At 38.3% G+C, this 15,470-nt stretch overlaps 1 protein-coding gene across 1 annotated transcript in view; it reads left to right on the forward strand.

Annotated features, from left to right (window-relative positions):
- The window catches only part of BCHE (butyrylcholinesterase), a 43,160-nt gene that overhangs the window by 23,544 nt on the left and 4,146 nt on the right, over positions 1-15,470 (forward strand). Inside the window, exon 3 of the mRNA XM_039486937.1 lies at positions 8,034-8,200. Coding sequence (XP_039342871.1) covers positions 8,034-8,200 — 167 coding nt within the window. The remainder of the gene's footprint in view (positions 1-8,033; positions 8,201-15,470) is intronic.

The raw sequence follows: 15,470 nt of genomic DNA on the forward strand, positions 1-15,470 counted from the left end.
GCCTCACACAGCTAGTTACATTTTGAAGGGCTGGAACAGCATAAACATGCCTGGTGCTCCTCTTCAGCTCTCCAGCTAATTAAGAGTGCCCTTCTGTCCAAGTGGAAGAGAGAGAAAACAGCAAAACCATCTCTTCCAGACCATAAAATATACTGTTCATCCATCTTGCCCAAAAGCCTAGTCAAGATATTAAAGATATTTTGTCTAGTTTGCTCAACTCTCAGCATGGTTAACTCTCAGCAATGTGACTTAATCATTAGCCTACAATTGAGTGTTAAGAAATATTGCTGGGGGTCCCAATCCCATGGTCCTTAATTCCTTCTTCAAACTTCAAGACTCTGCCACCCTTACTCTCATCAAGTAGTCTCTGACTACCCTGAAATTAATGGAAGTACTCCCCCAGAGTGACTAGGTGTTAAAGTCTGGCTCTTTGTGTCTCTTTATTCCTAAAGAGACAGTCTGTTGTCCTTACTCTCACTGAGTAGTTCACTACCCCATTAACATTCCCACTGAAATCAATAGGCTAGATTGTGCCCTTGTCCATGGCTGAGCAGGGGTGAAAGATCCCTCATCCTCTTGCTCAACCTACCTGGATCTTGTCTAAAGGGCAGTCCCTCTTTGTGAAAAAGTGGGATGGAAGAGAGTGGGATCTTACTTGAGATGGGAAATAAGCTATATTAATTCAAGAGCCATACAATAATTTTTCTTCCCACAACTTGCCCCTGGGGTGCAGCATTTGTTTATCAACCCTTACTCGCTGCTGAACCTAAACAGAGCAAACATTGCTAAGGATTCCAGCCACTTTCATAGTTCTTACAGCCTTTGTAAAATCAACTATAGGGAATGTAAGAGAGGCGGAAGTCATTCTTGCTTCCCATTGTCATGGTACCACACAGCAGAATAGGACCCACTGAACAACAGGCTGGTGTTGAGGAAATCATGAAAACTAGCAATAAAAAAGAAATTCACACTCACCTCCTCCCTTAAAGAAACTGTTTAAAGATCAGGGTCAAATTGGAATCTAGGGCTAGCATGGTCACTGTTTATTATTATTATTATAGCACCATAGAAGCCTTGAACAATTACCCACCCAGTTTCATAGAATGGTAAAAAATGTGATAGTGACTGATTCAGGGCACAGATGAAGAGATAAGGAGTTGGGCAGTGTTTCAGCATATGAGCCTATTAAAGAGGAATACGTGTATATTTTGCCCATGTACAACATATGAATGGAGAAGTTTCTGACTATTTTATTACATACACACGTAAACACATGCACAAATCCAAATAGCTATGTGTAGAAGCTATGGAAATCTATTTTACTATGTGCTACTAGCAGTGCTGAAAGCATTTGAGTAAAAGCTTCCATATGAGGAGAGATTAATAAGACTGGGACTTCCCAGCTTGGAAAAGAGACGAGTAAGGAGGGATATGATAGAGGTCTATAAAATCATGACTGGTGTGGAGAAAAGTAAATAATGAAGTATTATTTACTCCTCCTCCTAACACAAGAACTAGGGGTCACCAAATGAAATTAATAGGCATCAAGTTTAAAACAAACAAAAGGAAGTATTTATTCAAGCAATACATAGTTAACCCATGGAACTCTTTGCAAGAGGATGTTGTGAAGGCCAAGACTGTAACAGGGTTCAAAAAAGAACTAGATAAGTTCATGGAGGAGAGGTCCATCAATGGCTATTAGCCAGGATGAGCAGGGTGCAAAACCATGCTCTGAAGAGTCCCTAGCCTCTGTTTGCCAGAAGCTGGCAATGGGCCACAGGGGTAGATCATCTGATTACCTGTTCTATTCATTCCCTCTGGGGCACCTGGCATTGGCCACTGTCAGAATACAGGATACTGGGCTAGATGGACCATTGGTCTGACCCAGTATGGCTGTTCTTATGTTCTTGAGCTAAAGGATAACTAAACACTTGTAAGCCATTTTCAGCTGTATCTTTCCCTAAGAAATTTGTAAAATTGAGCATAGAAAACTTTCTTCTGGAGTATTTCAGCATCCAACAGCATATTTGTGTTGGGAAATGGTAAAAGGACAAAGCAGAAAGCCAGCTGAAGCTCTTTCACTGAAATTAAGTGCACTAATTTACAGGTCTTGGAGAATTCATTTCTTGAATGCTAGTAAAAAAAATGTAATGAGTTGTTGCAAAATGATGACCATACCCTGTTCATCACATCTTAGATTAACTGGATCTAATTGGGTGTGAGATTGATAAATCATCCATAAAAGTAATGCTGAGGAGATACTAATAAAAATGTAATGAATGCTTATATTGTGTTCTCAAATAGTATCAATCATATTATTGAGAAAAATAAGGTAATGGAAATATATTTATTATGATTAATAAAGCTCCGTGTGCGAGGATGTCACAATTTCCATATTAACAAAGTTAATTTTGTTCTACTAAAGAAGTTGAAATATTAAAACCAGTCGGGGATTTTTGCCCAAACTTTTTTTTTTTAATGCAGATTCATCAAAACTGAAACTTTTTGTAGAAATAAGGCTGTTTTGATGAAACTTTCATTGGGAAGGTTTCTCAAGTCCAGGATGGAATTTCTGGTCAAAATCACAGAAAGAGTGTGGTTAGAGCTCTGCCTTGGGATGTGGGAGATTTAGGTTCAAGTCCCTGCCCTGAATCAGGAAGAGCAGGGACTTAAAACCTTGACCTCCCACATCCCATGTAATGGCCTAACCGTGGGGCATTGGCTATTCTGGGGTATAGTTCTTCATCTCCAAAAATTTTGAAAGGTGTCCTGTTTGGTTCCAAGTAGAATGAAAACCAATTCTGAAACCTCAGAATTTGTTGCTAAAAGGAAGTTTTATTTTTTGGCTAGGCCTACTACATATGAGCATGGAATATACAGAAATTCTCAATGAACAACCCCTGTTAAAATTGTATAGCTTTCTAAAAGTTCCCTCTGTAAGCCAAATCTGCCATGTTTTATGATGCATGAACCCTGAGGGGCAAATTTTGCTGCCAGTTAATGGATATATAATGTCCAAAGGGTCAGATTCTGATCTCAGTTACACTGATGTAATTCTAGTCTAGCTCCTGTGACTTCAATATAGCTATTCTGCTATTACTCCAGTGAGAATGAGATTAAAATCAAGCCCACAGATTTCAGTGGGAGCACGTGTATGTTCAAAGGCAGAATAGGGCCTGTATGTGTACTCTATATATGAAGTATGGGAATGTGACTTTAATACAATCTAGCGTTGCCCTGTTGTTTGCACTCATTGTGTGGGGTGGGCACAACATATTGATGAGATTTTGGCTCTATTTTTGTCTGAAACTGATCCTACTAAGTTGGCTGAGACACCTGAATTTCTTGGTCCAGACATGCAATTCAAGACAGAGATCAAATCTAAGGAACAGTTTCTCTTTCATCAATGTAATGTTGAGGAGACCAGGAAATAAGTTTGGCTGCCTCATGTTTTTTAAGGACTTATCATCATGAAACATATGAGTGTCCATGAATGACAGGATGCGGTGCCACAGTCAGAACCCAGAGAAGCTCTCCATGGTTTCAGGACATTTTCTTAGACAAAAAGATGTAATGGAAAATAGAATCATAGAAATGTAGGGCTGGAAGGGACCTCAAGAAGACATCTAGTCAGCCTTCTGGGCTATGGCAGGACCAAGTACACCTAGACCATCCCTGACAAGTGTTTGTCTAACCTGTTCTTAAAAACCTCCAGTGATGGGGATTCCACCACCTCCTTTGGACACCTATTCCATGCTTAAATATCCTTATAGTTAGAATTTTTTTCCTAATATCTAACTTAAATCTTCCTTGATGCAGATTAAGGCCATTACTTCTTCTCCTATTTAAAGTGGGCATGGAGAACAATTGATCATCTTCCTCTTTATAACACATATTTGAAGACTGTTACTAAGTCTCCCCTCAATCTTCTTCTCAAGACTGAATATGCCCAGTTTTTTTTTAACCTTTCCTCATAGATCAGGTTTTAAAACCTTTTCTCATTTTTCTTGCTGTCCTCTGGACTCTCTCCAGTTAGTCCACATCTTTCTTAAAGTGTGGCACCCAGAACTGGACACAGTACCCCAGCTGTTGCCTCACCAGTGTTGAATAGAATGGGACAATTACCTACCATGGTCTTACGTACAATACTGCTATTATTAATTCACCTCAGAATGATTTAGCCTTTTTTGCCACTGCATCACATTGTTGATTCATATTCAACCTCTGATTCACTACACCCCCCATATCTTTTTCTGACTATTCAGTTATTCCCCATTTTGTAGGTGTGCATTTGATTTTTAATTCCTAAGCATAGTTCAAGACACAAAGGGGCCGATCCTCCTCTCACCTATGCAGATGGAGTTACTCCTCATTTACACCACCATAAGTAAAAATAAAAGGGGAACAAAGAGTACCTGTGGAACCATAAAGACCAGTCAGCCTAATTTTGATATCTGGAAAGATCCTGGAACAAATTATTAAACAATAAATTTATAACCACCTTGAGGATAAGAGAGTTATAAATGATAGCCAACATGGATTTGTCCAGAACAAATCATGTCAGACCAACCTTGTTTTTTTTTTTTTTTTTTTTTAGTGTGTAGATAGGGGAGAAACTGTAAATGTGATAGGTCTTGATTTTAGTAAGGCTTTTGACATGACATTCTCATAAGAAAACTAGAGAAATGTGACCTAGATGAAAATACTATAAGGTGTGTGCAAAACTAGTTTAAAGACCATACTCAAAGAGTAGTTATCAATGGTTTGTTGTCAGGTTAGGGGGCCATATCTAGTGGGGGCCTGCAGGGGTTAGTCCTGGGTCCGGTACTGTAAAATATTTTAATTAATGACTTGGATAATGGAATGGAGAATATTCTTATAAAATGTGTGGATGACATCAAGCTGGGAGGGGTTGCCAGCACTTTGGAGTACAGGATTAAAATTCAAAACAACCCTGAGAAATTGGAGAATTGGTTTGAATTCAACAAAATGATATTCAGTAAAGACAAGTGCAAAGTGTGGTTACTTTGCAAAGTGTGGGACCGTGCTGCCTGCCCTCCTGGTATTCCAGGGCTAGAGGGGCTGGGGCCGCACTGTCCAGCCTCCCAGTGCTCCAGGGCTAGGGGGTTTGGGGCTGGGACTTCTGGGAGGGGAGGGGGAGGTCTGGGGCCATGCTGCCCGGCCTCCAGGGCTTGGGGGACTGGGGCCACACTGCTCAGCCTCCTGGCACTCTGGGCCTGGGGGAGGAGAGGCACTCCAGGGCTGGAGGCGCTAGCCTGGGGCGGGGGCCAGCGGCTGCAGTGGGGGAGCTCTGGGATCCAGCAGTGGGCATGGAAGGGGCAAGGCCTCTGGCAGAAGGAGCAGGTCTGAGGGACTAGCCTCCCTGAGCCAACAGTTCACCTGCCACCCATGAACATAGGAGTGGCTTCTCCCTTCCTTTGCTCTTTAGTATGTGGGCAAACTGTGGAGTTTCCTGGGGAAGAAGCATCTGGAATTTCTCAGGAATTGGGGTTGACTAGGGAGTGGGAATTTTGGGGAGATGGTGAAGAGGAGACTTTGGAGATAGACAGCCATTGAAACTGGAGTCAGGTTTCCATGGATCACGATGAGTCCTACACATAAAATTTTCAGCAGGACCAGGCTCTCACAAGTTACGTGGAACTCTGCTTCCACAAGGGGGCAGAGTTCAGGCTGTGCATACAACCTAATTTTTGTCATTGCTTGGCACTTGAGTTTTTGCCCATGCAATCATAACATCAAATTAACTGTATTAAGATATATTTGTATTAACTGTATTAACTCCATAAACCATGGAATTTCCCAGATTATATTGGGAGTTACACTGTTCATGGCAACATTATTAGCAAGAAGGAATGAAAAATAGGTGTGATGTGTGCAGATAGATTACAAACCTAAATAATTGTTACAAATTAAAAATATTATAATCCTGTGGTCTCTTTGCATCGTTGTAGCTGGGAACTGGTTTTTTTGTTTGTTTGTTTGTTTTTTTAATTTTCTGGAAGTTTTCAGTAAGAAGGGAGCTACAGTACATTTCTAGTTAAGATGGTAAATGCTGTAGCAACGTAGAGAGAATGTTATAATCAGCATGTTCTGGTATGGCAATATACTGTATTAATCTGATCATGTTTTCAATCATTTTTAGTAAAGTATATCTGCATTCATAGGCATAAACCTCCTTGTTATCTGTAAATTACATTTTGGAATGTCATGATTTATTTTATAGCATAAAGGCTATTAAATGAATACTGACAGCACTATTAGTGGTCTGATTTTGAACTGAAGTACAAGTCAACTCTGTTTAAGTCATTGTTTTCAGAAGCCACAAATAAATGTGCAGTTAAAAAGGTTCCATAAGTTAATAAGAGCAGAATTAGTAAAGAAGTGAGCAAGTTAGGAACATAGAAATTGCCATGCCAGATCAGATTAATGGATCTTTTAGTCTAATATCCTGTCTCCACCAGGGGCCAGTACCCGATGCTTTAAAATAAAGCAAAACACTAGAGATGGGACAATAACTAGATTCATTCAGAATATAGAGAATAGGCCTGACGTTCTAGCAATATTTAGATAACTGGATATTAATATTACTTATCCTTCAACCACTCCCATCCCCATCACTGGTAAACAGAACCCATCTGAATCCCGTACCCTTTGGGATTCTCTTATTTTTGTCCTCTGAAAGAGGTCACTTATTGCCTGAACCATGTACTCCTCTTATTTACTTTTCCATATTGAATGCCACTCCTCCTCCTCAACAGCTATTCAGGAAGCTGCATGTGGTTGGAATTGCCCTCAGACCATGAAAAAGACTTCTGATGTGGAGGCAGGAGACTGTCCTGTGTACATAATGCATCCTCAGGACAGGAAAGGCTACTGTCCAGTGCGTCACCATTGTACTAACTACCTGAGGTGAAGACAGTCCAGACTCCTAGGCATCAGTTTCCAGCAAAGAAAGCAAAAGTTTTTTTTTTTTCCTTCACTGAAGTAGTGGTTATTTTTATTTTTTTTTTTTTGTCTAAGCTTCCTAGCCTTTTATTTTTTATTTTCATCATATTCATAATCATCCGGTCTTTATGTAATCATCCTCTGCACCAATAAATGATTTTAAGACTTCCTCTCTTCTGAAACTTAAACCAACTTCTTTTTCATCAAGTCCTATCTGTTCCTACACTATAAAACTCACCCCTCTCTGAAAAACAAAAAAAAAAAAAATTATTATAAAAAAAAACCATATCCCTTAAATTCAGTTTATATCCCCCTTATATATATATATTATACCCCACCACTACAACTGATAATAATCATGGTCCTGTTCCTGTTGGAAGCTAATCACATCCTGCTAGATGCTCAGCACCCTTTAATTCTCATTGCTTTCAGAATGAGTTGTGATTCAGTGTGCTCAGTAACACAATGGAGGTATTTAGCACATTGTAGTTAAGGGCCTTTTCTTCTAACACAAAAGATATTATCTTCTTCTCTTGGACTTTGCTCTAACCAGGGTGGATTCCAGTCACTTCATTTACACAGATGTAAACCTTTACTTGTAGACCCTTCATACCTACCTGAACAATGCAATCCAATGGACTCATATTAGAATTAGACATTAGCATTTAAATTAAAATATATGTAATGCAAGCTTCTAGCTTTACTGTTTTGGGGTCACCTGTAACAGATTTGTATCTTTTATTAGATCTTCTGGGTTCAACATATGCAATTTATGTAGGTTGGTTTTATTAACTTCATTTTTCCTTTAGGATAAGAAAAAAACCAAAAACTAATCTGAATATATTTAATTTTACTTTTGTTAATTAAACTTAGTGATACGAAAAATTTAAAGTTTTACTGTTTTGGGTGGTGGTTTTATTTCTATCATGTACAAAGGTGCTCCAGTAATTCCAAACTAACATATTGATGTCTGAAATAATATAACTTGTCAATAGTATAATTTTATTCTATTGATGTGCACAGGTAATTTCCCATGAGAAATGAAATATTTCTCTTTAATCATTTAGAACTCCAAATGAGACTCGGATTAATGGAACCAGATGGCCAATCTTCACTACAGCTGAACAAAAATACTTAACATTAAACACCGAAGCTTCAAAGATATATACAAAATTACGTGCCCAGCAGTGTCGATTCTGGAATGTATTTTTTCCCAAAGTCCTGGAAATGACAGGTAAACTTTTGGTAAATATACACACACAGAGTATGCTGCTCAATACAAGCTCACTTTCCTGATAGTAGCACTGTATTTTAATTTGAATCTCAAAGCTTATATTTGAAAAGGTTATTTCAATGGAATCAAATCCTGATGTCTTTTCTTGGGCAAACTCTCATTCACTTCAGCAGTAGTTTGCCTTGTTATTCGTCAGTGTGTTATGCAACCCTAAATGTGTCTGATCCACAGAGAACAGATATGTCTGCTTCCAGCTGAGAGGCTTTTGTTGAAGCTGTAGTGCAGCAGGCTGTTAATGCTGGAGGTACCAAGTTCAGTCCCCAGTGATGACCATGATGGCCAAAAATGGGAGCTTGTTTGGGATTAGAACTGCCAAAGGCTGCAGATGCTTAGAATGAGTTTTCTCTACCCTTTGTACCTAATCCACAGAGGCTGTGAGTTTGCTGCTGCTGCCAGCTGGGGGATTTGGTTCTTTAGGACCAAGCTGTAGATGCTTGTGATTTATTTCTGGAGTTCCAGGGCTCAATCTCTGGTGACAACCATGCAGTTGTTATGTAAAGACTGTGTAAAAAGAATGGAGATACCTCAGGGTTTGGCCAGTGCAAAATACCACTGGATTTTAATTAAGATTGTTTGCATAGTGCTTTTGCAGTGTTTGTCTAAATCGCTTTTAATAACTTTTTATTAGTGATGGAGAATTGTCACAAGGTTTGGAGTTATGGTTTCAGTGAGGTTTGGAGTTTGGGTTTAGTCATGAAGACTAAAAACTTTGGAAACTTTGCTATCCTATCCAAATCCATTCAGACTTCAATAACTGGCTAGATATCTCCTGAAAACTGATTTTCTTGTCAGGGTTCTGGTATCTTGCATTTTAGTGAGCCAATGGTACAGGTCAAGGTTGTGTGCCTCTGGATATTTTTCAGGAACAGTCTTTATAAAAATGTTTTTGGAGTTCCAACCCTCATCTAAGCCTAGAAGGAAAGAAATGTGTGAAAATAAAATCAGGTTTTGAAAAGGTTAAGTGATAATTTCACATCCTTCCATAAAGTTCAGTTTAAGGTTGGATCTAGAAGTTGGCTCTAGAAGTGGGTAAGTGTTCATGATGGCAAAAGTTTGTTTTTGTTCTGTTTTTCTGAAATGGTTAATTCATTCCCATTTTGTGCCCTTTGGTCTATTACAGTTCTGATCGTGTTCCTACTGAAATCATCATTACTTTCTCCATTTACTTCAAAGGGAGCAGGATCAGACCAATATTTTTATACTTGATTGAGATCATATCACTGCGGTTTACTGGATTTGAAATCACAGAATCTAAAGGGATAGGACTGGATCATGGGAATGGTCTCAAATTGTCTGTTAAAACCATTTGTTTTAATCTATTCTGATCTATTTAGGCTCTTATACTATGCCACATTATCTGAGTGCAATATTCCCATTCACTTCAATAGAAGTTGGTTGGGCTCATCAGTATGTTGTAGGTGATGTTCAGTAGCTCTCAGCATCAGATCTCATTTTATTAAATAAAAAAAGGGAAAGGAAGCAGCATTTGTAACCAATTCAATGTATTATTTGCTGTTTGGGTGATGCTTTGCTGTGTCTCTTACATGACACCCTGCCATTTGGTGACTACGTGGGAGATTTTACAAAATAGCAAGTATATTTTTTTTGTGCGAATTTGGGTCATTTTCAGGCAAGAAGTGGGTATTTCAGATCTACACAGACTTGGTTTAATCTGCGTTTTGATCATCAGGCATTACTCATAAAAATGATAATTGTATACTCCATCTGTTTGGATGATGTTATTGATATACGAATGTACTGTGTATACCAAATGTTCTGTGACACGATTTATATCAACACACATGCTTCAGCATCTCTTGGCAGCCCAGCAGAGTTGCCTTTCATGGCCTTGGGTGGGGAAGGATCACAAACCACCTTTCACGATCTGCCTAGAGAAATGAAAGTATGTTTCTTGATATACCATAAATCATTTCTTTTAATCCCTAATTTAATATGCACGTTTAAAATATTTTTTGAAAGATTTCATAACGTACTCTTAACAAAAGTAAAAGAAGGAGACTGAATGTTGTTAGTGGGTGGTGTTGTTTTGGCACTGCCTGTCTTTAGAACAGAAACATTAGACCTTTCTATATTTATGTTTCCTACACAACCTCTTCCAGCTGTGAGGAAAAAGTCGTTTTAGTTTCCACTGATAAACTTCCTAGGATGCACTTGTCTGTACTGGGCTATCTTGATTATCACTTCAAAAGTTTTTTTTTCCTTACTTAATTGGCATCTTAGAGTTGGTAGGGCAACTCCCACCTTTTCATGCTCTCTGTATGTGTGTATATATCTCCTCAATATATGTTCCATTCCATGCATCCGAAGAAGTGGGCTCTAGCCCACGAAAGCTTATGCTCAAATAAATTTGTTAGTCTCTAAGGTGCCACAAGGACTCCTGTTCTTTTTGCGGATACAGACTAACACGGCTGTTACTCTGAAACCTTTCATTGCAAAGGTTCCTTTCAATGAAACACTAAGTTCAAAAATATTATTTTGTATTTCTTTAGTTCCCAAAGGACTTTACATACCATAGACAGAGATACATCTGCAGATCACCTTACTCAACATTGAAACACTGCCACCTCTTAGGTGGAAAGTCACAACTGCTTTAATGGACAGCAACACTGCACAGCATTTAGGACAGAAGTGAAGAAAAATATGATATCCAGTTGAAAGTGCAGCTGGAATTTAGGTAGACAGGAGTGTAATGATTCCAACTGTAATCTGAAGAGGACACCCAAACTGACATGTCTACTCTTGCTAAAAGTGCAGTTGAATATTTTAATTACCTCAAGTCGTCAGAGCCTCAGTTTTATGCCTTATCTGAAAATGCCACCTCAGCCATACAGTGTCCTCTGTCACCATGCTAGGGAATCAGTTTGGTACTGAGCCACCTACTAACTCATCTTCCTCTGCTATCCTGTTTATTACTTTGAGATCTCCTATCTACATAATGACCAGCACCAGTGCTGCTCAACAGCAAAGCTGGCTCTACCACACACTAAGCAAGACAGACAGTTGGCTAAAGTAGTAAAATATAAGAGACAGCAAAATGTTTAGTGACTCCAGGCTGCAAGGGTGGATCTTTTCCAGTTTCCTAGGGAAGCAAAATGCCCAGAGCTGGCAAAGCTTATAGTAGGGCTGCAAATTTAGAAAATTAATAAGAGAAAAAAAATTTCACACATCCAGATAGCAAAAAGAGACACAAATGGAAATGCCAGTCTCTGAATATTTCTAGAGTATTTAGTGTTGGTACAGTTTTGGGGGTTTCTTAGTGTCTTTACCTTGCGGTGGATTACCACACTATCACTGAGGACCTTAGTTGCAATATATATATATATATTGCAACTAAGGTCCTCAGTGATATATATATTTGTTCTGACAGTACAAGTACCCTAATAAATTGGGCCCTGGACTTGTCGGGTGTGTGCTCTTGATTCTCAGGTTACAATTCTGCAGGGAGCTGACAGGCTCCCGCAGGACACTGAGAGCTCTCAACCTCTCACTGGCCTTAAGAAAAACTCAGGAAACTCAATATCATGGGAGGAACAGACTTAAATATTCAGCATGCACAAGGCAAAAAGATTAGTCTGAGGGTACTAGCATTGGCACAATTCACAGTACTCCTCCTGATGACAGATTCTAAAAGGGTTATCAGGTTTAAGAGCCAGAAGACACTAGTCCTTACCTGTAAGGAATAGGAACTAGAATAATGGATTAATTTACTCAAAAGAAGTTTGTTAACTCTTGAACACCCTCCAGTTCTAACAGATATTAACGATCAAAATATTATGTATCCAAATGAATGTTCCTTCCAACACTCCAAGAACCTGTAATGCATCCAGAGCCTAAATACCACATTGTCTGTTTCCCCTTGAGCTGGCTATAGGCAGAACAACTTTCAGTTTCTACTCCATTACTTACTCTGGTCTTTTTAAAAATATAATTTATTTTTTTTAATTTATAGCAAGATTGTGTCATTCTATATTACCTATGAAGAAACAAAACAAAGATAAAATGTCAGAATAGTCCTATCAGTGGATTTTGTGAATGTGCTAAGAAAAATATCCTAAGAAAACTAAGAATTAAGCTTGAACATTTTACATGTACGAAAATAGTATTCAAAAGCATTATACATTAGACAAATAATCAGCTGTATGTAGATCATTAAAATGCCTTCTCATAATACAAGAACAAGGGGTCACAAAATGAAATTAATAGGCAACAAGTTTAAAACAAACAAAAGGAAGTATCACAATGCACAATCAGTCTGTAGAACTCTTTGCCAGAGGACGTTGTGAAGACCAAGACTATAACAGGGTTCAACAAAGAACTAGATAAATTCATGGAGTATAGGTCCATCAGTGACTATTAGCCAGGAATAGCCGGGATGGTGTCCCTAGCCTCTGTTTCCCAGAAGCTGGGAATGAGCGACGGGATGGATCACTTGATGATTACCTGTTCTGTTCATTCCCTCTGGGGCACCTGGCATTGGCCACTGTCGGAAGACTGGATACTGGGCTAGATGGACCTTTGGTCTGACCCAGTATGTCCATTCTTATGTTCTTATGCCACAAGTCAGAAAGTTCAATATCAGAACCAGTTTCCATATTACTTTGGGTTAGATTCAGCAACCATTACTCATGGGACTAGTGGGACTAGTCTCAGAGTAAGGCAATACTTAATAAAAGGGTGGAAGGATATGGCCCCTAAAATCCTCTGTCCATTCATTTAATTTGTCTAGCCCCACCCTCCTGCAACCTAGTTAGTAAGGGAGGTAAAACATTACAATATTGTACCATCTGAACATTTCTACTGACTGTTAGAAGAAGAAGAAGAAGACAATAAAAATCTCGTTTCTTTAAAAACAAACAAGCAAACAAAAAAAGCTGCTTTGTGGGTTAAAGCTCCCCAGCTCTTCTGAAATTGTATGGATGACTAAAGAACATCCAGGAGAGATTTCAAAATACACCTCATCCTGCAGACCCCTGTACCTGGACAGTTCTTAATATTTATCAGAGCTAAGAGTCAGGAATATATTTGCAGGTACTAATAGCAGCTGGGTAGGAAGAAAACATTACTCCTGACTTATGTTTCCTACTAAATTATACTATATCATAACTGTTATGTGACCTCTGTCCAGCTCCTAGTGTCCATAACACAAAAATACATTCACAACTGGTGCCCTTTTGGCAGATTTAACAGAGGGGCAAATAAGGGCATGGAGCCAAATTTATCTCTGATGTAACTCCACTGAAATTAGGGTACTGTGACATCACCGAAGCAATGTGGGAAGGGATGTGCTGTCAACTGTTTGATCTGTGGGTATATGGAACACTTTATTTTCTTGCTTTGTCAAACTGAGCATTAGAGGCCTGATCCAAAAAAGACTCTCCATCACGTTAATTATTATGTATCTATTGTTCATAATTATTTATTGTTATTTTTTACAATTTATTATTTTTATTTTTAATCATGGCCTGCAAATCTTTTGCGATAATCGACTACAAAACCTTTTGAGATTTGAAAATATAAGGAGATTTGACCATATAAAACTGCATTTAAGCTGCTGCATCTGTTAAAATGTATTAATTAATTCATTGGTTGGCTTTTGTTATATGGTAGTGAATTCGAGTAACCTCATGCTCTGAATTGTAATCATTGGTCAAGATGAATTCTCTAATCTCTTTTTGCCTTCTTTCTGTCAGCCCATCTAAGTCACAGGTGGTTGCTTCAAAGAGATTGATGATGTTGGTGATAATGGGATGCATTGACTTGTGACTTCAATTTTGATCTTATCGCTGAAAAAGAGCAAACAAATGGGAACCCAAGTTCTTATTTCAGGGCTTTAGTGTCTCTCTTTCTTTTTTAGATTCATAATGGTGGCAAGTCTGAATTTCTCATATTCCATTTTCTATAGCTCACTCACTTCTTTTAATGTCCGTTAGGTAGCACTGAAGTGTCTCATAATTTATGATCCAAATCAATTATTTCTGATTAGAGATGTGTGGACAGGAGATGTATTCAAGTTTATAAAATATTTGGGCATGAATACTTTCCAGTCATTAAGACTTCAGAAATATCTGAGCCTCTGTACCTGAAATATTCAGGAAGAAATGTAATAGTTGCCTGAATCAATAATTGGGCAACATTGCATGGATAAATTAGACTGGATAATCATAATCAAGACTAAGAAAAGCAATAAGATCCAGGTGTTTTTCTCAAAATAGTACTAGTAATGGTCCAAATGCTAAATTACCCATCCATTTGACATAGTTGCAAATAATCTGGCTTCATCTAAGAGTCTGATTTCTTATTTAAAGTAAAAAAAAAATATGCAGAGAGCAGCACTGATGGTCAGAAAAGTGACTGTAAAAGTAGAACATTTAGTATTGTGCATATCTGCTCCTTACAGGTCTTATGAGTCATATTTACATAGCTTATTGACCAAAAAAAAGTTTTTTAATATTATCAACATTTGGAAAAGCACAAGCTTTGGAGTTTTTTGTTATTGAGAAAACTGGCCAGGAGAAAATAAGAAATTATCTGAATTTTTCCCAAAACTCAAATTTAGTGAAGCCCTAACTATTTTGGAGCTTTGAAAACAAAAAGTTTGGTTCATCTATTTTTTTTTATTTTTTGTACATCTTCATTCTTTTTGCCTTCATTTTGCTCCAGAAGCAAAGGTACTGAATTACTCTTGATATAACTGAAACTAGGAAGGCATTAAAATCTATTGAAAAGTCTCTTATCAGTACATTACCAACCTGATTTCCATACCAAACAGGTTTGAAAAAATTCAGCTGACCTGCAAATAAACTTTATCCCTTTTGACATAAGAATGGCCATACTGGGCTAGACCATTGGTCCATCTAGTCCAATAACCTGTCTTCTGACAATAACCATTATCATATGCTTCAAAGAGAATGAACACAGCAGGGCAATTATCAAATGATCCCTCCACTGTCATTCAGTCCCAGCTGCTAGCAGTCAAAAGTTTAGGGACACATGGAGCATGAGGTGGTATTCCTGACCATCTTGGCTAATAGCCATTGATGGACCTATCCTTGATGAACTTATCTAATTCTTTTTTCAACCCAGTTATACTTTTGGCCTTCATAATATCCCTTTTCAAAGTGTTCCATGGATTGACTGTGAAGTACTCCCTTATGTTTGTTTTAAACCTGCTAATTATTAATTTCATTGA

The sequence above is a fragment of the Mauremys reevesii genome, linkage group 9 (genome assembly GCF_016161935.1).
Source record: "Mauremys reevesii isolate NIE-2019 linkage group 9, ASM1616193v1, whole genome shotgun sequence".
Classification (NCBI taxonomy): Eukaryota; Metazoa; Chordata; order Testudines; family Geoemydidae; genus Mauremys; species Mauremys reevesii.